The sequence below is a fragment of the Gasterosteus aculeatus genome, chromosome 14 (genome assembly GCF_964276395.1).
Source record: "Gasterosteus aculeatus chromosome 14, fGasAcu3.hap1.1, whole genome shotgun sequence".
In the NCBI taxonomy this organism is placed as follows: domain Eukaryota; kingdom Metazoa; phylum Chordata; class Actinopteri; order Perciformes; family Gasterosteidae; genus Gasterosteus; species Gasterosteus aculeatus.
The window spans coordinates 581735-606026 of NC_135702.1; the positions used below are offsets into that span (position 1 = coordinate 581735).

General features: G+C 49.4%; 2 protein-coding genes across 4 annotated transcripts in view; one reads left to right on the forward strand and one right to left on the reverse strand.

Moving 5' to 3' along the window:
* The first annotated feature begins 210 nt into the window (after positions 1-210).
* On the forward strand, positions 211-20772 carry vcanb (versican b). 3 transcript variants are annotated; one of them, XM_078088580.1, is made up of 16 exons: positions 211-776; positions 1403-1474; positions 3418-3795; positions 6030-6204; positions 6297-6424; positions 6671-6967; positions 8423-9091; positions 11957-12141; positions 12583-13858; positions 15311-15424; positions 15530-15643; positions 16212-16370; positions 17457-17539; positions 18403-18547; positions 18742-18924; positions 19007-20772. In XM_078088580.1, exons 2-16 carry the CDS (start codon positions 1411-1413, stop codon positions 19192-19194), a joined length of 4158 nt encoding a protein of 1385 aa, XP_077944706.1. In that variant the 5' UTR covers positions 211-776; positions 1403-1410; the 3' UTR covers positions 19195-20772. The 3 variants fall into 3 exon arrangements, with proteins under 3 accessions (XP_077944706.1, XP_077944708.1, XP_077944707.1); XM_078088582.1 differs by having other exon boundaries at positions 19010-20772; XM_078088581.1 differs by having other exon boundaries at positions 687-776; positions 1343-1474.
* Positions 20773-22218: 1446 nt separating this feature from the next.
* The window catches only part of hapln1b (hyaluronan and proteoglycan link protein 1b), a 10868-nt gene continuing 8794 nt past the window's right edge, over positions 22219-24292 (reverse strand). The window contains exons 5-6 of the mRNA XM_040197469.2: positions 23991-24292; positions 22219-23824 (exon numbers count right to left, since the gene is read on the reverse strand). The exon at positions 23991-24292 is cut by the window's right edge and continues 1 nt beyond it. Coding sequence (XP_040053403.1) covers positions 23535-23824; positions 23991-24292 — 592 coding nt within the window. The 3' untranslated portion in view covers positions 22219-23534. The remainder of the gene's footprint in view (positions 23825-23990) is intronic.

Below are 24292 nucleotides of genomic sequence, written 5' to 3' on the forward strand. Positions count from 1 at the left end.
TAGAACCTAAAGCATTGCTGTAACGTTCTGTATCGACCTTTAGAACCCCATAGACCCTAAAGGACCCTTTAGAACCTAAAGCATTGCTGTAACGTTCTGTATCGACCTTTAGAACCCCATAGACCCTAAAGGACCCTTTAGAACCTAAAGCATTGCTGTAACGTTCTGTATCGACCTTTAGAACCCCATAGACCCCTAAAGGACCCTTTAGAACCTAAAGCATTGCTGTAACGTTATGTATCGACCTTTAGAACCCCATAGACCCCTAAAGAACCCTTTAGAACCTAAATCATTGCTGCAACATTCTGTATCGACCTTTAGAACCCCATAGACCCTAAAGGACCCTTTAGAACCTAAATCATTGCTGTAACGTTCTAAAGGACCATAATTGTCCCACTTGGGTCTCACGCGGGCCGAGCAGTGAAGTCAGCGTTGGTTCTGATGGTTCTGATATTTATAATTACACATTTTTAACATTTTAACCAATAAACTGAGTCGGTCTTGCGTTTTTTTTTTTATGTGATGTCATGAAATTTGTCCCAAGACAGATTTTTGTCTTTAGTCTATTAGTTGAAGAGTAGCGTCTTTGTGCCCCCCCCCCCCCCTCCCCCCCATGTGGGCGTGTACACGCAGCGGAGGCCCCGCCCCCCTGATAGTAGCGTGGAAAGTGGGTTTGGAGTCGCTGCAGAGGGAGGAAGGAGGTCCAGAAGAGGAGCAGCTGGAAGGAGCCTCATCTGGGAAGCTTTGGACGGTTCTCATTACTTTTCTCTATTAAGGTAAGAAGACGTCCAGAATCCACAGGATATTGTTATTTAAATGCTCTCTTAAATGTCTCTTATCCCACAGCGATGAAGTCATTGATAACAGACTCATTGATTAACCCCCCGATCAGATACGTGTGCTTTAGTAACAAATAAGTTAACTGATCCTGAAGCAGCTCACCCAAAACAAATCAATACCCAGTTTACAGCAGAGAGATGAAGGCTAAGCTAAGCTACATGTGCATTTACATTTATTTATATCACTTTGCTGTTTCAGCTTCTTTTATGTGAAGAATTTTGTTTTTCACTAAATATTATTAGTATCCACAGAACATTATCAGTGTAATAATGTTGTATATTATTATTATTATTATTACAAGTTTAATCTCTTTAAAAAAAATCATGATTTTTTAATATGTAAATAACTGTCAGATTCAAACTGCAGCCCATGATTAGTTTCATTATCGCTGAAACAAGCTGATTAATCAATTTATCGATTAGTAGTTTTGTTCATGTTCCACCATCAGTCCTGAAGTACATGATGATAAAATGACAAATAAAACCTGTAATTGTCTTCTCAGTATCACCTGTGTACAAGTACCACGTGTCTTTGCATCAGCCTCCTCCATCTTGGTTTCCAGGTGTTGAGATGCTTCACGTCCTCACGCACCTGATCGGCCTCGTGTGTCTGAGCGCCGCTCGGCCCCAAGCAGGTGAGTCAGTCCTCCTCTTCCTCGCCTCTTCCTCTCCCTCTCCTCCTCTTCCTCTCTCTGACTCATGAGAAACGCTGCAGCTCCAAATATTACAAAGTGGAAAGTGATTATCACTCCACCACGTCGGCTATGAACACATGCTTTCCACTCACACACACACACACACACACACACACACACACACACACACACACACACACACACACACACACACACACACACACAAGCCACTTCCTGATTGCAGCTGTGTTTGCTGCCAGTTGGAGAAAAGTTCCCGTCGCTCCTCTGAGGAATAAAAAATTCCTCCTTCTTCTGTCTGCTTGTTCTCGACGTTTGTTTTAGGGAAACTTAGTTATTCCAGGTAGAAAAGACTCAAGGATAAAGTCCAACGCTGAAAATACTAAAGTACAAGATCCTGACAAGAACAAATGTACTTGTAAAATGTACTCTGTTATATTCCAGAGTTAAGATTCACGGTTTTATTTGTCAAATTTGAAAAAATCCTATTGGGTTTTGGACTGAATCAATTTGAGCTCCGAAAGATGTTAAAGCAAGTTTTCACTATTTACAGACTACTGTCTGAAGCGTCCGGTTCGGCATCGCCCGCGTTGACATCTTGTTTCATGGCAACCAGAGGTGACTGCAAGGGGGCGGAGCTAAAGGCAACCGAACGCTGAATAAAACGTTTTTATTTTCGAGATATAACGAATTGCTTCAATGACATAAAAACTTACCGTGTAAGTGTTAACGGTGTGAGACAAAAACATGAATACGAACCTGTCAATCATTGTGTAGCCCCGCCCCTAAAGCATCCCCTGCTTTATTGTCTGTTTGACTCTAAATGGACCATAATCCACTATAACCTTCATGCTGCATTGAAGAAGACTTAAAACAACAGACTGAGCCAATGTTTACTGAGGGAATAAAGTGGAGTCATTTCCTCATAGACGTCTATGGGAGCAGAGGAGTCGCCCCCTGCTGGTCACTACAGAGAAGTAGAGTCATGTTCTCATAGACGTCTATGGGAGCAGAGGAGTCGCCCCCTGCTGGTCACTACAGAGAAGTAGAGTCATGTTCTCATAGACGTCTATGGGAGCAGAGGAGTCGCCCCCTGCTGGTCACTACAGAGAAGTAGAGTCATTTCCTCATAGACGTCTATGGGAGCAGAGGAGTCGCCCCCTGCTGGTCACTACAGAGAAGTAGAGTCATTTCCTCATAGACGTCTATGGGAGCAGAGGAGTCGCCCCCTGCTGGTCACTACAGAGAAGTAGAGTCATTTCCTCATAGACGTCTATGGGAGCAGAGGAGTCGCCCCCTGCTGGTCACTACAGAGAAGTAGAGTCATTTCCTCATAGACGTCTATGGGAGCAGAGGAGTCACCCCCTGCTGGTCACTACAGAGAAGTAGAGTCATTTACTCATAGACGTCTATGGGAGCAGAGGAGTCACCCCCTGCTGGTCACTACAGAGAAGTAGAGTCATTTCCTCATAGACGTCTATGGGAGCAGAGGAGTCGCCCCCTGCTGGTCACTACAGAGAAGTAGAGTCATTTCCTCATAGACGTCTATGGGAGCAGAGGAGTCGCCCCCTGCTGGTCACTACAGAGAAGTAGAGTCATTTCCTCATAGACGTCTATGGGAGCAGAGGAGTCGCCCCCTGCTGGTCACTACAGAGAAGTAGAGTCATTTCCTCATAGACGTCTATGGGAGCAGAGGAGTCGCCCCCTGCTGGTCACTACACAGAATGCAGCTTTATCTCAGCTTTGGCTTCACTTTGAAGAACCAGAAGTTGTCTCCTGAAAGAATTCAAAAACATTGAACAACGTTGTTGTTTAATATTTGGATGTTGTTGTGTTGTATCTTTGTCAGGATATTGTATCTAAATGTGACCGTTCTGGTTATTCAAGCATATGTTTTAGTTAAAGTAGAGCTTCCTGCTTTGCAGGCTCATCGGCCTCCATGACGATGCAGAGCAACCCCCCGCTGACCGGCTCTCTGGGTCACCACGTGACTTTGCCGTGTCAGTTCTCCATCCCGCCGATTTCCGCGGACACTCCAACACCCGGATCCCGTGAAGAGCTGAGGATCAAGTGGACGAAGCTGCAGAAGGACGGGGAGGAGGTGGTCCTGGTGACCCTGGGGGGGGCGGCGAAGGAGGGACAGCGTTACGCGGGCCGGCTGTCGTGGCAGAGCCCCCAGCCGTCCGGGGGCGACGCCTCCCTGATGCTGGGGGGGCTTAGGGCGAGCGATGCGGGGGTGTACCGCTGTGAGGTCATCCACGGGATGGAGGAATCCCAGGAAACCGTCCGCCTCAACGTCAGCGGTGAGTAAAACCAACGCACCCCTGCCCACGCCACGCTTTTATTTTTATAGAAATCCAGGTGTGTGAAGATTTCAGACTGTTCGTCAAAGTCACACTAATCAATATGTTTTTCACTCGTAATGATGAAAAAAAACATCACAATGATTTTGTTTGAGCCTTTTGAGCATTTTGTTTTGTTGAACTGTTTCAGCCTCATAAAAAGCAGCTTTTTATTAAGCTTTTGTTGAGATGAACACAAAGAGACCGAGAACAACCACAAAGACACTGAACGACCTGAAAGAGACACAAACAACCCAAGAAAGAAGGCAGTGACTCGTCCCTCACATGTGGGACTGTATCGGATCCAGTTTATCTTGAGGAGACCCCGCACAGCCCCTCCCACATTGAGGCTGAACGGGCCTCTTTGTTGAGTCGCTCCGCACAAAGACGCTCCGTGTGAGCGATATACAACTCTCCATTAAACGCTCGGTCCATCCATTCACATCCTGTCTGGGTTTATAACACCCCCCCCCCATCTAGAGCTCATAATACCCCCCATAAAGGAGGTGATGACTTGAGACAGACTGAGGAAGACTCCTGTTTCCTTTATGTTGTCACGTAATGAGCGCTGCACTTATCCGATACTAGAGAGTGAGACAGAATACTAGAGAGTGAGACGGGATACTAGAGGGTGAGACGGGATACTAGAGAGTGAGACAGGATACTAGAGTGAGACAGGATACTAGAAGGTGAGGGGATACTAGAGTGAGACGGGATACTAGAGAGTGAGACAGGATACTAGAGAGTGAGATGGGATACTAGAGGGTGAGACGGGATACTAGAGAGTGAGGCAGGATACTAGAGGGTGAGACGTATACTAGAGGGTGAGGGATACTAGAGTGAGACGGATACTAGAGAGTGAGGGATACTAGAGTGAGACGGGATACTAGAGAGTGAGACGGGATACTAGAGGGTGAGACAGGATACTAGAGGGTGAGACGGGATACTAGAGTGAGACGGGATACTAGAGAGTGAGGCAGGATACTAGAGGGTGAGACGTATACTAGAGGGTGAGGGATACTAGAGTGAGACGGGATACTAGAGAGTGAGACAGGATACTAGAGGGTGAGACAGGATACTAGAGAGTGAGATGGGATACTAGAGGGTGAGACGGGATACTAGAGAGTGAGGCAGGATACTAGAGGGTGAGACGTATACTAGAGGGTGAGGGATACTAGAGTGAGACGGATACTAGAGAGTGAGGGATACTAGAGTGAGACGGGATACTAGAGAGTGAGACGGGATACTAGAGGGTGAGACAGGATACTAGAGGGTGAGACGGGATACTAGAGTGAGACGGGATACTAGAGAGTGAGGCAGGATACTAGAGGGTGAGACGTATACTAGAGGGTGAGGGATACTAGAGTGAGACGGGATACTAGAGAGTGAGACAGGATACTAGAGGGTGAGACGTATACTAGAGGGTGAGGGATACTAGAGTGAGACGGATACTAGAGAGTGAGGGGATACTAGAGTGAGACGGGATACCAGAGAATGAGACAGGATACTAGAGGGTGAGACGGATTTACTAGAGTGAGACGGGATACTAGAGAGTGAGGCAGGATACTAGAGGGTGAGACGTATACTAGAGGGTGAGGGATACTAGTGAGACGTATACTAGAGAGTGAGGATACTAGAGTGAGACAGGATACTAGAGGGCTAGACAGGATACTAGAGGGTGAGGGATACTAGAGAGTGAGACAGGATACTAGAGGGTGAGACAGGATACTAGAGAGTGAGACAGGATACTAGAGAGTGAGACGGGATACTAGAGAGTGAGGCAGGATACTAGAGGGTGAGACGTATACTAGATGGTAAGGGATACTAGAGTGAGACGTATACTAGAGAGTGAGGATACTAGAGTGAGACAGGATACTAGAGGGCTAGACAGGATACTAGAGGGTGAGGGATTCTAGAGAGTGAGACAGGATGCTAGAGGGTGAGATGGGATACTAGAGGGTGAGACAGGATACTAGAGGGTGAGACGGGTTACTTGAGACTGAAACGGTATATTAGAGGGTGAGATGGGTTACTAGAGGGTGAGAGATATCTGAAGGTATTCACTCTCCTTGTGATCAACCTCTGACCTCTTCCCTCCCCAGAGCAGCGAGGCTCATGGGTATTGCAGTATTTTAGGTTAGAATGGAACCTCTGTGCACCATCTGCTCCTCATGTCCCACATCTCCATCCTCCAGGTGTGGTGTTCCACTACAGGGCGAACGCCAGCCGCTACACCATGAACTTACACGCCGCCATGGATGCATGTCGCTCCGCGGGCGCTGACATCGCCACGCCCGACCATCTGGCGGCCGCCTTCGAGGACGGTCTAGACCAGTGCGACGCCGGCTGGCTCGCCGACCGCTCCGTCAGGTGCGCGAACGCATACGCCACATGTTCACTAGTGCCTCCGCGTCTGAGGAGCTCCACCAGTCTAGACTCACCCGCCCGGTGTCTTTCCTAAGGTACCCGATCAGAACGCCGCGGCCCGGGTGCTACGGCAACCTGGGGAACCGACCAGGCGTGAGGACGTACGGCGTCCGTGACGCCTCGGAGGAGTACGACGTGTACTGCTACGTGGGGAAGCTACGCGGTAAACACCACTGCGTACACAGTGTGGCTGTTCCTTTAAGGATTTTTCTCTGTCGGTTAGCTTAGCTTAGCATAAGTCCTGGTGCTAGCGGCTGAAGCGTTGAATGAATGTCATCTAAGTGCAGGACTTTCCCAGTGTTTTGTCACAAAATGTAACAAGACCTCTACATGTGTCCTCTAGTTATTAAATCTGTCCCATCTAACCCTCAAAGCTGAACCTTTGATTGTGTGTGTCCTTCCTCTGAAGGGGAAGTCTTCTACCCGTCCTCTGTCAATGCTAAGCTAACGCTACAGGAAGCCCGGGACGAGTGCGAGAGGCACGGCGCCGTGCTGGCGTCTCCTGGTCAGCTGTTTGCAGCCTGGAGGGAGGGGCTTAACCGCTGCGACTACGGCTGGCTGTCGGACGGCAGCGCCCGCTACCCCGTCACGCAGCCGCGGCCTCAGTGCGGCGGGGGCCTGCTGGGGGTCCGCACGCTCTACAAGTACCCCAACCAGACCGGATACCCGGACGCCAGTGACAGGCACGGACTCTACTGCTACCGAGGTGAGACGGGGCCTGTCTGTCTGTCTGACCCTGAAGTAGCTAACACTCTATTATCTCTAAGTTGGAGTTCCTGTTTTCCCTGAAGCGGAACATTTTCATTTGATTGTTATATTTACAACAGTCCTTGAACATGTCATGCAGGAGAAAGCTTAAAATTGGAATTTTTCCAATTTTTTCCCACTCGTCGTGTCATTTAACATCCTCTTTATTTAGGTTTATTTAGATTGTGTAAAATAACAAAAGTCGGCCTCTTCTGCAAAATCCAGAAGCTATGATTTGATTCACCTGAGACCAACAGTCATGTGACAACAAATCAGAGAACAGAGCAGCTGTGAGCGGAGCAGGAGGATAAAGTCCCACATTTCCTTTCTTTATGAGGGGAAAACCCAACGCATGAACTCTAACGCCCCGCAGAAAGGGGGGTGGGGGGCGGGGATCCCCTAATGCTTCACAGCTGGACCCGGCCCAGAGGCCGGCGGAGGGAGGAACCCCCCCGAGAAACACCGTCATCAAAAAACCAACACTGACCGGTGAGAGACAAGAGCGAAGGAGTCTGGGAAGGAGCCCCAGAGGATGCTAACCGCTAACAGGCGTAGCTAGCGCACAGTCAGTGACAGACCCCAGCCAAACACATGACCTCACACCTGGGCGGAGCTTATCCCACGCCAGAACCTAAAGTCCACTGGTGCCGCAGGGCCGGCCGGCGAGGAAACACCATCAGGGTGCAGCGGTGCAAGAGACACCACCCGTCTAACACCACTCACCTAACAGTACAACACCACCCACCCTACGCCAGCTCACTGCCGCCCACGTCCAGAGTGAGGTTTGTTAGTCCGTTTGTTTCTGTCAGGTGACTTCATGCGTCTCCTTTTATAGTTAAAACGATTCTCGTTGTCGACATACCGACGCTTTCTTTTTTTAGTGAGTCATCCGCTAAACATTTAACTCTCTAACGTAGCTGACGTGGGCTCCACCCGACCCAGACACAACCAGAGGGTTCTGTGTATTTTAGATAATATATGGATCATTATCCAAAACATTCCACACTACTTTAGGATGACTCAACCCCTTTAGGCAGCCATTATTATTATTAGGACACAATAACAATAAGTAATGTAGTTTTTGGCAAAAACCATTTGAGCTCTTTTGGTGAGACTCGCAGTGGCGTCATTTGAGACTGATAAGCAGAACAATCTCCAGGAGCTTTAATATTTCAGCCATACAGCAGGAGATGCTTCAGGGCGGGGCTACGCGCTGATTGACAGGTAGAGACCAGAGGCGGATACATATCCATGTATATTTTCAATCATCAAGTGACCATATATGGTCAACAACCCTTCAACCCGTCCTCGAACTGACGGTGTCACATAGATTACGTAGAGGCAGTCTGTGAACTCAGCACCATCATTTTAACCCCCCCCTCTTTTTCTCTGCCCCCCTCAACTAAACTACCAGAGCCAACGACCACGAGTCCCCCGACGACTCCATCAGAACCCACAAGCGCCCCCGGCACGCCGACTCCCGGACCACCAGAGCCCGTCGCACACCTGCCAACAGAGAGGCCCCCAACCGACCAACGCACCCCCCCCCACACCACGGCCTCCGCGCCCCCCACCGCCATGAGCGACTACGACCTTACAGACCCTTTGCTCCCCATGGCGTTTCCCCCCTTACCCACCACCAGGGGGCAGCCCCCGCAGCTCGACATCTCCCAGGGGGGGCAGGACGAGGGGGGCGCCAACAGCGGCAGCGGGGAGGGAGGCAGCAGCGACGGCCGCTCTAGCGGCGCCGAGGTGGTGACTCTGGTGACCCCGACGCCGGCTTGGGGCGAGACCTCTACAGGGTCCAGTCGGCTTCTAAAGACCACCACCGGGTCCGGGCTGGGGGGGGAAACGTCCAGACCGCCACGGCTTCTGGCCCTCACCACCGCGGCGGTCGCACCAGGAACTCACACCCCGGGACTGGGCGTACCGGGGGGCGCGGTGGAGGCGGGGAAACAGCCCGTGGTCGTTTTTAAAGAGGAGGTCAGCCCTGAAACGGCCTCGACCTTTGACCTCGACCAGTCTTCAGGCAAACCGCCGTTCCACCTCATCATCGTCAACGTGCACAATCAGAACCAGTCGGGTGAGTAGTGGGGGGGCGCGCTGACGACTACGATTTGGGGCGGGATATCGTGTGAGTGACGGCGTCCATTAGGAACGAATGTTGGATGCTTGTTACAAGTCAAATATGTCACATGCTGAAGCCACAAGCTGCCAGCTGAAGAACGATAAGCAGAACTGTGGAGCTCCCTCACGGACCTCCGTGTTACTGCAGCAAGACGACCGACATTAACCAGTTGTTTTTCAGTTTGACATTTCTGACCTGGGCCGAACGGGGACTCGCATCCCGGCACATGTTCCCGGTGACGTGTTTCCCCCTCGGCCCCTCTCTCCGGCGCCGGCGCCTTGGGAGCCGAACCGCTCACGTTTCACCTGAACGGTTCGATCTGTCAGCGAGGACGTTTCTCTTCGGGGGGTTGTTGAGACTTTACAGTAATTTTGTTTATTGTGCACGGAGGGAACGGAGAGAGCTCGGTACCTTTTTGTATTTGTGTGCCGCCAAATTCTCACAACACACACACACACACACACACACACACACACTCACACACACACACTCTGTTTGCAGAGCCAGATGTGGAAAACGATGAAGTCATTTTTCTTTGTCCAGGCCAGTTTTGAAGCTTAACATGTTGTAAACACATCAGTGTCTCCATGGGGAGAAGCAGCCTCATGAGCAGTCAAATTTATCAGACCTGATTACTAAGTTTTGTTTCTCTCGTTTTCTCAGAAAGACAAAAGCTTTTTGTCTGGATTTCTGACAAAACGTTAATGCTCTAGTGCTGAGTTGCTGTAACTAACAGCTTTTCCAGCAATGCCGTCCCTCTCTGTCTTACCCCGCGTTTGTTTGTGTTACCTCCATGGATGGATTACTGTCCCAGGACCAGGAACAGGGGGGTCCAAGCGCTCAGGGGCCTCAAAGTCTGGGCATCAGGAATGGAACACAAGAACATGGGCTGAGGGAACATAGGACTGAGGGAACATAGGACTGAGGGAACATAGGGCTGAGGGAACATAGGACTGAGGGAACACAGGGCTGAGGGAACATAGGGCTGAGGGAACATAGGACTAAAAGAACATAAGGCTGAGGGAACATAGGGCTGAGGGAACATAGGACTGAGGGACCATAGGCCTGAGGGAACATAGGACTGGGGGATCATAGGGCTGAGGGAACATAGGACTGAGGGAACACAGGGCTGAGGGAACATAGGGCTGAGGGAACATAGGACTAAAAGAACATAAGGCTGAGGGAACATAGGGCTGAGGGAACATAGGACTGAGGGACCATAGGCCTGAGGGAACATAGGACTGGGGGATCATAGGGCTGAGGGAACATAGGACTGAGGGAACATAGGACTGAGGGAACATATGGCTAAAAGAACATAAGGCTGAGGGAACATAGGACTAAAAGAACATAAGGCTGAGGGAACATAGGACTAAAAGAACATAAGGCTGAGGGAACATAGGACTAAAAGAACATAAGGCTGAGGGAACATAGGACTAAAAGAACATAAGGCTGAGGGAACATAGGACTAAAAGAACATAGGACTGAGGGACCATAGGGCTGAGGGAACATAGGACTGAGGGAACATAGGGCTGAGGGAACATAGGACTGAGGGACCATAGGGCTGAGGGAACATAGGACTGAGGGAACATAGGACTGAGGGACCATAGGGCTGAGGGAACATAGGGCTGAGGGAACATAGGGCTGAGGGAACATAGGGTCGAGGGAACATAGGGCTGAGGGAACATAGGACTGAGGGACCATAGGGCTGAGGGAACATAGGACTGAGGGAACATAGGGCTGAGGGAACATAGGGCTGAGGGAACATAGGGCTGAGGGAACATAGGGCTGAGGGAACATAGGGCTGAGGGAACATAGGACTGAGGGACCATAGGACTGAGGGAACATAGGGCTGAGGGAACATAGGACTGAGGGAACATAGGGACGAGGGAAGATCTGGTTGATGGCCGAGAGGACATCTGGCATAGGGAACATAGGGTTGGGGGAACATGGGACTGAGGGAACATCTGGCTGATGGCCGAGGGAACATAGGGTTGAGGGAACATGGGACTGAGGGAACATCTGGCTGATGGCCGAGGGAACATAGGGTTGAGGGAACATGGGACTGAGGGAACATCTGGCTGGGGGAACATACGGTTCAGGGAACGCTTTGCCCTGATCTGAGTGCTGTGTAGGGGCCACACTCCTCCATCAGGTTGGTTTTGTTCATAATCCGGATCACAGCCGGCGCTTCTGTTAGTCGTTGCCCCAGTAAACTGATCTCAGGTCTGTGTTTACGTCACATTTTCTACATTTATGGGTTCCATGTGTCCCACGAAGCCTTGATGAAGACACACAAGCTGCATTGTTTGAGAGCCGCCGCTGGCAGCGAGAGACCTTCACCACAAACGCTATGTTGACATCCAGTTATGTACCTCAGCTTGTTTTAATAGACATCAGACACAAGGAGCTCTCAGGAAGCTTTGAGCCTCAATGCTTCATTTTACTCTGAAAAACCTGTCCAACCAGACCAAAGGTTGACTTCTGGTTTCGTTTTTCTTTAAATCAACCTCCTTGCGTTATTACATTACAGATAGAGTCACTTCATCTTCTTCTCCCCGTCTGTAGACGTTCTTCTGAGTTGTTTTAGTTTCTCCACAGAAAACACTGCATTTTTATCAGCTGTTAATTTGGCTAATTTTATTTGACCGTATGTGAAGATCCAGCTTCTTCGGGTGAGACTGAATCTGCTGGTCTTCCCTCAAAAAAGTAGTATTAGGTCACTAATAACCCAAAAGTCATTAGAGAATCCAGACTTTCCCTGGAGTGTGAAGCAGTGGGAGGATCTTCTCTGCTCACTGATCAGTTCCCCGTTGTCTCTAGTCTCCCACATCTTAGACATCCTGAGCCAGCCGGCCCTGGGCCTCGGCGGTCCCCACTTCCCCCAGGTCACCGACCTCTCCCAGGGGACCAGCAAGGGGCTCCAGGACAGCAGGGACGCCGATCCTCTGGCGGTCTACCCGATCCACCTGCCCCCCACCGTCAGCTTCGTCAACGAAAAACACCAGGTAGCTTCTTGATGCTTCCGGAGATTTAGTCTGTGACTTTGTTCTGGTAAAACAAGCATAAGAATCCCTTTAAATCAGAGGCGGTCAACGAAATATTTGGTTAATAAAAAAAAAGGTCTTTAGAATCAGAATTGTATTTATTGTCTTTAAATGCACATTAACATGAATCCATGTTGTAGCAAACCGATAAATTGGTGGAGGAGACGTTATCAGTACACAGCAGCTCTCAATCTGGCACCGGTTCACTCACAGCTCCTACAAAACGATCCCTCTGGAATTTGGCTTAATGGGATATTTTATTTACGTCTCCTGCATAATGGAATGTTTTGTTTGCAAATCATACTTAATACATATTCTTTTAGATGGATTTTACTGTGAAAAATAGTTTTCTTTGATGCACATACAGATGCATCGATAACTAAGTGACTCTGATCCAATCAGGTGACCTTTGAGACGCCGCTGCCGGAGGAAGCCAGAGGAGATCAGTTTGAGACGGCCACACCTGTCCAGGTAGACGGGGACACGACTCCCTCTGACTACGAGGTCATAGAAGTCCACGGAGAGGAGACGCCCGTCCCCACTGAGGAGACGGAGGGCTCCGTGGACTTCTCTCCAGACATGGACCAGACCACCACTGACCAGACCACCACAGACCAGACCACTACAGACAAGACCACCACAGACCGTCCCACGACGGACCACCCCACCACGGACCAGACGACCACGGACTGGCCCACCACAGACCAGACGACCACAGACCAGACCACAACGGACCAGACCACCACAGACCAGACCACCTCGGACCGGCCCAGCACAGACCAGACCACCACAACAGACCAGACCACCACGGACCCGACCACCACGCACCGGCCCACCACAGATCAGACCACCACAACAGACCAGACCACCACTGACCAGACAACCACAGACCAGACTACCACGGACCGGCCCACCTCGGACCAGACCACAACGGACCGGCCCACCACAGACCAGACCACCAGGGACAGGTCCACCACGGACCAGACCACCACAGACCAGACCACCATGGACCAGTCTGCCGTCATGACGGACGAGACAGAAATCGGTGGGACGGAGCCTCCTGAGGCAGCAGGGGTCACCACGGGGCTGCGAGCGGGGGACCCAGAGGGGTCGGCCTCCGGAGAAGACGAGGCTTCGGGACAGGACGAGGCTTCGGCACAAGACCCCCAGGAGACGACCGGCTACACCGATATGCCGCCTTTACTGGTTTACTCCACCCGGCGACCACCACCTGATGACCCTGTCACGGAGGTGGCCTCAGGTGCAGAGCAGCTGTCCGGAGAGGGGGAGCAGGGTGGTCTGGTTGACCCCCTCAGAGAAGTCGCAGCTACCGATATAACAGATGTGGCAGCTGTGACTTTGAGAGCGCCAACCACAGAGGTTAAGAAGGATCCGACCCCCCCTGCCCCTGCCGAATCCATGATCCCCATAGACCAGCGCCCATCCAGCGCCGAAGAGTCCACCATGAGCTCCGCCCACTACATCTCCGAGCCCTTGTACACGTTTGACCACGAGACCCGCTCCGTGCCCCAGTGGGCTCTGGTCCCGGACCCTGCCGCCACCCCCCTGCCCAACGAGCAGTTTGTGGACTATGACTCACAGATTGCCCCCCCTCTGGTGGAGGTGCGCCCCCCCACGCAGCCTGCTGGCGCTGTGGAGGTCAGCACGGGCCTCAGAGGTACATCATCTTCCTCCTTCAGTGGTTTACAGCAGATCACTGGTTTGCCTCCAGGCTGCCTGTCTCCACCAATCAATCAATTAATCCATCGATCAATCAATTAATCCATCGATCAATCAATTAATCCATTGATCTATCAATTAATCCATCGATCAATCAATTAATCCATCAATCAATCAATTAATCCATTAATCAATCAATTAATCCGTTGATCGATCAATTGATTCATCAGTCAATCAATCAATTAATCCATCGATTAATTAATCCACCGATCGTTCAATTAATCAATTGATCGATCAATTAATCCATCGATCAATCAATTAATCAATTAATACATCGATCGATCAATTCATCTATTGATCAATCAATTCATCCATTGATCAATCAATTAATCCATCAATCAATTAATCAACCGATCGATCAATTAATCCACCAATCAATTAATGCATCGATCAATCAATTAATCAATCGATCAATTAATCCATCGATCGATCAATTAATCCAGTGATCGATTGATCGATCAATTAATCCATTGATCGATCAATTAATCCATTGATCGATCAATTAATCCATTGATCGATCAATTAATCCATTGATCGATCAATTCATCCATTGATCGATCAATTAATTAATCCATTAAATTAAATTAATCCATTGATCCATTGATCGATCAATTAATCCATCGATCGATCAATCAATTAATCGATCAATCAATCAATTGATCCATCGATCAATCAATCAATTAATCCATCGATCAATTAATCCACCGATCGATCAATGGATTAATTGATCAATCAATTAATCGATCAATTAATCCACCAATCAATCATTCAATTAATCCACCGATCGATCAATTCATCCATTGATCAATCAATTAATCCATTGATCGATCCATTGATCAATCAATTCATCAATTGATCAATCAATTAATCCATTCACTTCAATTAATCCATTTATCCATTGATCAATCAATTAATCCATCGATCGATCAATTAATCAATAGATCAATTAATCCACCAATTGATCAATCAATCATCCATCAATCGATCAATTCATCTATTGATCAATCAATTAATCTATTGATCGATCAATTAATCCATCAATCAATTAATCCACTGATCAATCAATTAATCCATTGATCGATCAATTAATCAATCGATCAATTAATCCACCAATCAACTAATCCATCGATCGATCAATTCATGTATTGATCAATCAATTAATCAATTAATTAATCAATCAGTGAAGCAAGTTGTAAGTAAAATAGTAAACAAAAGTTTAAATTGAGGTGAAATGAAATCTTAATATTAGCAAAGCATAAAAACACAATAGTTTATATTGATATAGTTTCTTTAAAGGTCTAAACAAGGAGAACCAGAAGATCTCTGGTTCATGAACTGAAAGCAGGATGTGTGTAAGACGTCTGTAACGCGCCGGCGTGTCCGTCCTCAGATCCGCTGCTCTGCTCCTCCAGCTTCTGCCTCAATGGAGGCTCCTGCTACCAGAGAACCTCGCAGAACCTCTGCGCCTGTGCACCCGGATACACCGGGCCGCGCTGTGAGACGGGTACGCGCACACGCACACACACACACACACACACACACACACACACACACACACACACACAGCGCTTTAAATGACGAGGGTGCTGATGATGTTGTGGTTCTGCAGAGGTGGACGAGTGCCGGTCCAACCCGTGTCTGAACGGAGCCACCTGTGTGGACGGAGTGAGCTCCTTCACCTGCCTCTGCCTGCCCAGCTACTCGGGAGAGCTGTGTGGACAAGGTGCGCTGCTCATGTACATCTATAGATCTATATATATCTATATATATAGATCTATATATATATAGATCTATAGATCTATATATATATCTATATATATATAGATCTATAGATCTATATATATATATATATAGATCTATGTCTAGTTTACTGAGTCAACTTAAGTAATGAAGGTAAATGGATATTTAACAAGTTTAAAAGGACGTAAACACGTTCAAGTAAACTGACGGTTTACGTTTCATGCTTATAAACACACACACGCACACGCATGCACACAGGTGGGTCCATGCAGCTGTGGGCGTCGGCTCCTCTGCAGATTGGTTCCAGCTTTGGTTCAATATTTGTCTCATTAGTCACTATTTTCCCTCCCAGCGTCACATCTGTGAATAATAACTTCTCTTATTTCTGCAAAACTGAACAATTATACATTTAAATGACCGTCCTACACATGGATGTATTTATCTATTCAGAGTAGTAAATATATATGAGAGAGCCTGAAGTGGACTGTTTATGTGACGCCTTGTGAGGAATGTCTACTGTCTACTTACTTCAGTCTAATGTTGCCCTGCAGACACGGAGGTCTGTGGACTCGGGTGGGAGAAGTTTCAGTCTCACTGCTACAAGTACGTCAACCACCGGCGCACCTGGGACGCCGCCGAGCGGGAGTGTCGTCTGCACGGCGCCCACCTGGCCAGCGTCCTGTCCCAGGAGGAGCAGCTGTACGTCAACGGTGAGTCCGCCCTGCGTTGTCTGCAGTGACCAGCAGGGGGCGACTCCTCTGCTCCCATAGACGTCTATGAGGAAATGACTCTACTTCTCTGTAGTGACCAGCAGGGGGCGACTCCTCTGCTCCCATAGACGTCTATGAGGAAATGACTCTACTTCTCTGTAGTGACCAGCAGGGGGCGACTCCTCTGCTCCCATAGACGTCTATGAGGAAATGACTCTACTTCTCTGTAGTGACCAGCAGGGGGCGACTCCTCTGCTCCCATAGACGTCTATGAGGAAATGACTCTACTTCTCTGTAGTGACCAGCAGGGGGCGACTCCTCTGCTCCCATAGACGTCTATGAGGAAATGACTCTACTTCTCTGTAGTGACCAGCAGGGGGCGACTCCTCTGCTCCCATAGACGTCTATGAGGAAATGACTCTACTTCTCTCTGGATTTATTCCCTCAGTAAACATTGTAAACATGAGTTTATGGTCTCAGTCTCTAGTTTCAAGTCTTCTTCAACACAGCATGATGTTCTTCATTTAGTGACTGATGGTCCATTTAGAGTCAAACAGACCATAAAGCAGGAGACGCTTTAGGGCGGGGCTACACACTGATTGACAGGTCTCTAACAGACCATAAAGCAGGGGACGCTTTAGGGCGGGGCTACACGCTGATTGACAGGTCTCTAACAGACCATAAAGCAGGGGACGCTTTAGGGCGGGGCTACACGCTGATTGACAGGTCTCTAACAGACTATAAAGCAGGGGAGTAAATTAAAGACCTCAGACACTCAGACCCAAGTAGCTGAAAGACGTTTTTTTTTCTCTTTCAACTATATTTGATCCCTTTGCAGATAAACGGAGCGGCTGTCTGTGGAACCCTCACTGTTCTGTTTTATTGCAGTGTAATAAAGCGTGTGTTTGGAAAGAGGCCTTCGCATGTGTGCTGTAATGCAGACGTGAGCGCCAGGGAGATGCAACAAAGAGGTCACAGTCAGAGCAGAGAGCTCCGTGTGATCCGCCTCGCTTTACTGGGCCGTAGATTTCCATGGTTTCCATTAGATGACATGAAGTCCTTCTCTGGTGTGTTGGATGGGAGCAGGTCTGGGCAGTGACTACCAGTGGCTCGGCCTGAACGACAAGATGTTCGAGAGGGACTTCAAGTGGACGGACGGCAACCCGATGGTGAGACCTTCAAATCATTCAGTCATTTGTTCATGACAAGAAAGAATAAACCTGCGTTATGGTGCACAACAACCTGCTGAACCTCGACGTGATTGGTTGTCCAGGTAACCAGCCGCAGAGTATGTGTTTCCTAATGGGCATGCTAACATGCTAAGACCGTGCACATGGCGAGCATTACACCCCCTAAACAGTAGCGTGTCAGCATGAGATGTGGAACCTAACCCCCCCCAAAAAAGTTTGATAACCTAAATGAATTGTAGTGGATTGTAAAACATGACTTTGAATTTTACATCATTCCGTCAGAAACATGATTTATTTATTTCCACTACGGATGACTTGCTTTCACACGTCTGTGTTCTGGAAGTTCTGATACTCGCTCAGCCGATAGGCCCCGCCCCCTCTCTTGGGAGGCCCCGCCCCTCTCTTGGGAGGCTGTGTTCTCTGCAGCGTGTTGCTTCTATGGTCCTGCAGCTCCGCCTGCTGCACACTTTACTGAGCAGCAGCGTATTTATTAGAGCGTCAATAGACACTAATTAATCTCCCATCTAAGTAACGGCACACAGTGGTTTCAGGGGTCAGGGGTCGTGACTCTCATACATTAACGCGTTCGTTTTGACAGACCCAGTATTTATCTTTATTAGCTAAAAAAAACATTTTGATAAAACAATAACAACAAAAACAGCTTCCTTGTGGTCCCACTGTTGATGGGGGATTGACCTCTGACCTTTGACCTATGTCACTGGAATGCAACATTAAACCACTTATTCTGACTTACAAAATAGTCCCGTTAGCCCTTTGCCATGAGCACATGCCCTGGAGGTGATGTCACGGAGCAGTAAGTGGGAGTGTGTGTTGTGTGGCAGCAATACGAGCACTGGAGGCCCAACCAGCCCGACAGCTTCTTCCAGTCGGGGGAGGACTGCGTGGTGATGATCTGGCACGAGGGGGGGCAGTGGAACGACGTGCCCTGCAACTACCACCTGACCTTCACGTGCAAGAAGGGCACAGGTAGGTCTGCACCAGACACGTGGAAAACATGCCCCAACATACAACGCGTACAAACGTGTGCGTCATATAAAGTCCCACTATTGTCCTTGAACGCACCACCAAGGACACTATGTTGCATTAAAGTCTCACAAAAAGGAAGCGGATTCTCGGTGTCGGTAGGATCAATAAGGGGTCCGTCCGCTCTCTGCCTCCAGTGTCGTGCGGGCCCCCCCCCGCGGTGAGGGACACCCGGGTGTTCGGGGCCCTGAAGCCTCGCTACGAGATCAACGCTCTGCTCCGCTACCACTGCAAGCGGGGCTTCGTCCAGAGACACGCGCCCACCATCCGTTGCCGGGCCGACGGCCAGTGGGACGCCCCGAAGGTCACCTGCACAAGCCGTGAGTGTTCGGACCAGAACCAGCGAGGCCTTCACAGACGTTTCCTCCCTTAACAGCCCTTGTTTTCCTTCTCAATCCTCAGCAGCAACCTACAGCCAGTCATTGGCTCTCAGGCGCCTCCACCACCAGGACCACCAGGTCCACCAGGTCCACCACGTCCCCCAGAAACCCAGTCCACAGCAGCAGCAGGGCCCCAGCTCCATGCTGAGCCGCTGGACGCCTCCCCAGAGAGCGAGGAGGCAGCAGAGCGCCAACCAGATGAGACACTGATCTCGTCTGCGCCAGGCGTCTTTTCCTTTAGCTTAGCTTCACAGTGACGTCCAAACGCGGTTCCGGAGGCGTCGGTGGAGGGACGAGCCGGACCGACGCCTCTGTACAGGACGAGGGACGCGTTCCTCATTGGCCCCCCAGGTCCTTTATAGAAGCCATGTGACCGGGGTTTATATTCTCACATTGGGGGTGATGATCACTTCCTGTTAATTACAAAAAACATCCTTAAATCGTCAATCAGTGGTCTGCAGTCTTTAACTCCGCCCTCTGGTGTCCACCTTCATTAATACAACCATGCGCCTCACTGATTGGATCTCAAGACAAGATCAACGCACGCGTGTTTGACCGACTGGTAAAAAGACTAAATGCTTCTCTGCATTTGGGTTTGATCCCACCGGTGCTCCGTAAACCCGTCTCTGCCGTCTCGACGCCTCGGAGAGAGACGGATAGCAGCGAACCGCTGCACCGGATCCCAGCGCGGCGGATAAACCCCCCACGGGCAGAAAGCTCCACCACCACCACCACCACGCGGCCCCCACCAGCTACCAGATGTTCGCCCTGCTGCTGTTTGTTGGCAGCATTGTCCGCTAGTCGCCGTGAGCCGGCATGAAATCCCCGCAACGCAGATGTCGTTTGAGAAGCACGGGGCAGTTTGTGGCGGCACCCCGGCCCTCCCCACACGTGACCCCGGCCCTCCCCACACGTGACCCCGGCCCTCCCCACACGTGACCCCGGCCCTCCCCACACGTGACCCCGGCCCTCCCCACACGTGACCCCGGCCCTCCCCACACGTGACCCCGGCCCTCCCCACACGTGACCCTGGCCCTCCCCACACGTGACCCCGGCCCTCCCCACACGTGACCTCATCCCGGTCCGGCTCGTCGTAACGCCGCCCCACCCTTAACGTTTCTCCGCCCTCCACTGGGTCACGTCGCCCCACCAACAGAGCACCAATTCATCGCCGCTTCTTTGGGATTCGGTCCGTCGCCGCTCGTTATGACCCATTTTTTACCAGCTGATTTTTACGTGTAGATTTTTGTACAAAATATTTTTGCTGCGTTTTGGGATTTTTTTAAACAGAAGTGAGATTTAAAAGGCGGCGCGCGGAGCTGAAGAGATTGTTGTGCATTCGCTATTAATCATAGAATATATATTCCAAATACTATATGAAGCCATTTGAATTTAACTTATTGTATACTTTAAAACTATGAATGCGTTGTGAGGATCGAATGAAGGTCTTTCAGATCTGAACACAGTTTCTTTTCCGTGGATTTCGCCCCAAACTGCTCTGGATTAAACATTTAGTGTCGGGTTACGAGCCAAAGGCTTGTTAACATGTTGCTTTCTGCAGCAGATCTGGAATCTGTGATTTCTTTATCCAACAAATAAGGGAATGTGAAGAATGTGCAACGAGTTCTATTAGTGTGCATATTATGTTCTGTGTTCCTCGTTCATTTTCCTTTTTGCATGTTTGTTCGTCAGCATTCTACAATGTTTACTGTATCTGAGCTGATTTTCATGTAATCGTTGTTTCTTCCTTCATTTGAATTACTGTAAATGAAAAGAAAAGCTCCATCATCTTGGCTCCGGCGTCGTCTCTCCTCCCGACACGTGTTTTATCTTTCACCACTTTGACGAGTCTGCGTTGTTCCGTCAACCCAAAAGGACCAAACACCGCAGAACGTTAATATCGCTCGTGGATAGTCAGGATCGGAGAGGTGGCAGGAAGAAGCTTGTTGAGACATTACTGCATCACCCGGGAACTACACCTGACCCCATCGCGCCCAGAGCTCGCTCCGCTGGACGTGGTGCGTTTGTGGTAATGGGAGAAAGCAGTGATCCCTGTGGGGAGAGATGGAGGCGGAGTTCAGGTTCTATTGACCTTTCGTCTGCTTTAAGGTTTAAGAGTCGATCCGATTACGGACAAAATAAAAGGTAAATCTTTACATTTAAACAGTTCACAGGAGAGTTAAACGAGAAGCGTCGTATTAATGAATATGAAGCGAGCTCAGTCAGCTGAGCTTAGCTTAGCATGAACAGCCCGACATTTAAAACAAATCGCCCAGCGACTGATTAACGTCTTGTTTGTGTCACTGTAGCTGATCATTGATGGATCTAATGATGCTAAGCTAGCTGTTTCCAGTCTTTAGGCTAAGCTAAGCTAATTCACATATCTAACAAAGAGCGAATCAACCTGTTAGTTTTACTAATTAACTATTAAATGTATTTAATAACTCAAACATTAAATAGAAGTTTGTTTAATGAATACTAGTTATCTGTTTATTCAGCTTTAATCTTAAAACGTCATCCTACTATTGTCAAACATGTTTATATAACTGGTACAGATGGATTTGTTCCATTCAAACGTCCCTCGTTCTTCTTCTGCAGGTTAAATGGAACAGCGACGACCTCGTGTGTAAACAGGAAGTTGCCAGCTGTGTTTTTTCCCAAAATGTGAAACCAACCCTTCAACGTTTTTCACGGTTAGGACCCCAAACCGATGGGGAGATGCAGCAGAGACCCCCTATTCTACGGAGTTTGGTTCCCCATCTTTTATCTTTGAGCTCCGCCCTCTTTAGACGTGAGCATGAGTGGATCTGATTGGCTGGTGCCTGTGATGTCATGAGAGCTGCTGTGGACAGAAAGACAACGTCTCCTCCATCAATGTATCCGTTTCTACGATATGTTGGATTCCTGTTAATGTGTATTTACAGACAATAAATACAATTCTGATTCTGAAGCATTTCAATTTGTGGAAACCAAAATTATGCGGCCCCCCTGCAGAACCTCCGCGGCCCCCCTGCAGAACCTCCGCGGCCCCCCTGTTGAAGACCTCTGCCTCAGACTGTTTACTGACAGAAACAGTAAGCAGAGTCCCCTCCTGCAGCCCCCCTTCTTCTGTCCTGACGTTTACTTATTCCATCATAAGTCAGTCTTCTCCAAACAAACCCGTCTTCAAATGAAACGTTTGTTTAGGTTCAGGAAGAGATCCTTAAATCCTCAATTAGGGTCAAAACTAGTCGCTTATGTTTCGGATGAGATCTTTATTTGTGTTTAAATAACTACTAAAAGAAACAAACAAAGAAAAGTTAAAGAACACGTAGATAAAAGGTATTTTACAAGATGTTCATGCATGTCTATAAATACTGTAACTTGAGGTCCAGCTGTGGACTTTCACAACGTTTTTGACTTTACACAAACATTGTGATGACATCATCACGCTGATCTTCAGTGAAAACCTAGACGAAGGTTTGGATGCTGATTCCCAGCAGTCTGCAGGAACTCTGCAGGAACACTGGAGGAACACTGCAGGAACACTGGAGGAACACTGGAGGAACTCTGGAGGAACACTGGAGGAACACTGGAGGAACACTGCAGGAACACTGCAGGAACACTGGAGGAACACTGGAGGAACTCTGGAGGAACTCTGGAAGAACTCTGGAAGAACTTCTCCATGGAGCCACTTCCTTGCCAAAACTGTTTTGATGCCATTTTTTAAATGAGTTTACATTTACTGGTTTGATTTTCACGACACTTGATTAAAGATGCAGACCAAGCAAGGACCCGTTAGATTAAGGGGCGGAGCCGAGTCAAGGCGCCGATACACAACTTTTCACATCCTAAACTTCCAAAGGACAGACCGTGATGAAGCTGGATTTAGATGTTATTCTTTCAGTGAGGTCACGTACGGAGCGATGAGGTCACGGGGACTTGGCTCCCTCTCACTAGAAGTATAAAAATAGCAGGCGGATAGATGGGGCGTGCGCGCTGCTTTGTGCTAAGCTAATCATGTGCTAAGCTAATCATGCTGTGCAGAGAAACAGGAAGAGAGATTTTCTACTGCTGCTCTGATTACTCTTCTTTGTGGTCTCTCTTCTTCTTCTTCGTTGCTTCTTCTGTTTTAAGGTTTCTGCTTCGTGAGGCTCAGATTGTTTTGGCCGATAAGACAAAGAATTAATTAAGTAAATATCTCAGTATAATAAAAAAACATTTGTAAACAAAAGTACATTTCTAGATAATAACGTTCTACTAAACATAAAGAAGCTGGAGTTTGGTCCGACAGGCTCGTTAATGACGACATCAAACACCGGAGGGCGGCGTCCCGCGAGGAGGCCTTTTGATCACGTGACATGACAGACCCCCCCCCCCCCCCAAAGGCATTGATTAAACAAAATACACCTTAAATATGTGTGAACTGATTTTAAAAGGCAATCAGAAACAAAGCACCACAGTTTGAATGGTTTCTCACGGGTCTCTTTGTCCACACGCGTGCGTGCGTGTGTGTCTGTGTGTGTCTGTGCGTGCGTGTGTGTGTGTGCGTGCGTGCGTGTGTGTGTCGCTCAGTTCTGGCCCTTGAAGCAGTAGACGCCGTACAACTTGTGCTTTTTGTCGGGGAAGCCGGCGAACCTGACGGCGGCCTCCGTGGGGCTGCAGCGCCGGCGGGGGCGGGACACCGGGTAACGGACGCTGCCGTCAGCCAACCAGCCGGCGTCGCAGCGGTCGTAGCCCAGCAGCTTCCAGGCGGCAAACATCTGGCCGACCTTAGCGATCTGAGCGCCGTCTTGTTGACACGCCGCCACGGCCTCGTCGTAGGTCAGCTTGGAGGGATGGATGAGGTAGTAGAACCGACCTGGAGACCCAAACACACCCAACTGTGAGGGGCGGAGCTTGAGACACACCTGGTCTCACGTTCACTTTTACTTGTAAGACGCGCACACACACACACACACACACACACACACACACACACACACACACACACACACACACACACACACACACACACACACACTGGCCTTTGTAGTGGGCGGTGAAGCAGAACACGTCGTAGCGGTTCTTGTCTTTGTCCCTCAGGCCGTAGTTTCGGACCCCCGGCAGCGTGTTCTTGCCCCCGCAGGGCTCCCTGGGGGCGGTGATGGGGTACTGCACCGAGCCGTCGCTCAGCCAGCCGGCGTTGCACCAGTCCAGCTTCCCTCGCCACGCCCGGTGCAGCTGCTCGAAGGACGCCACCACGGCGTCCTGGGCCCGGCACGCCCGCTCCGCCTCGTAGAAGTTGAGGTTGTAGCGGCCCAGACGGGGGGAGTATGGGAAGACCACG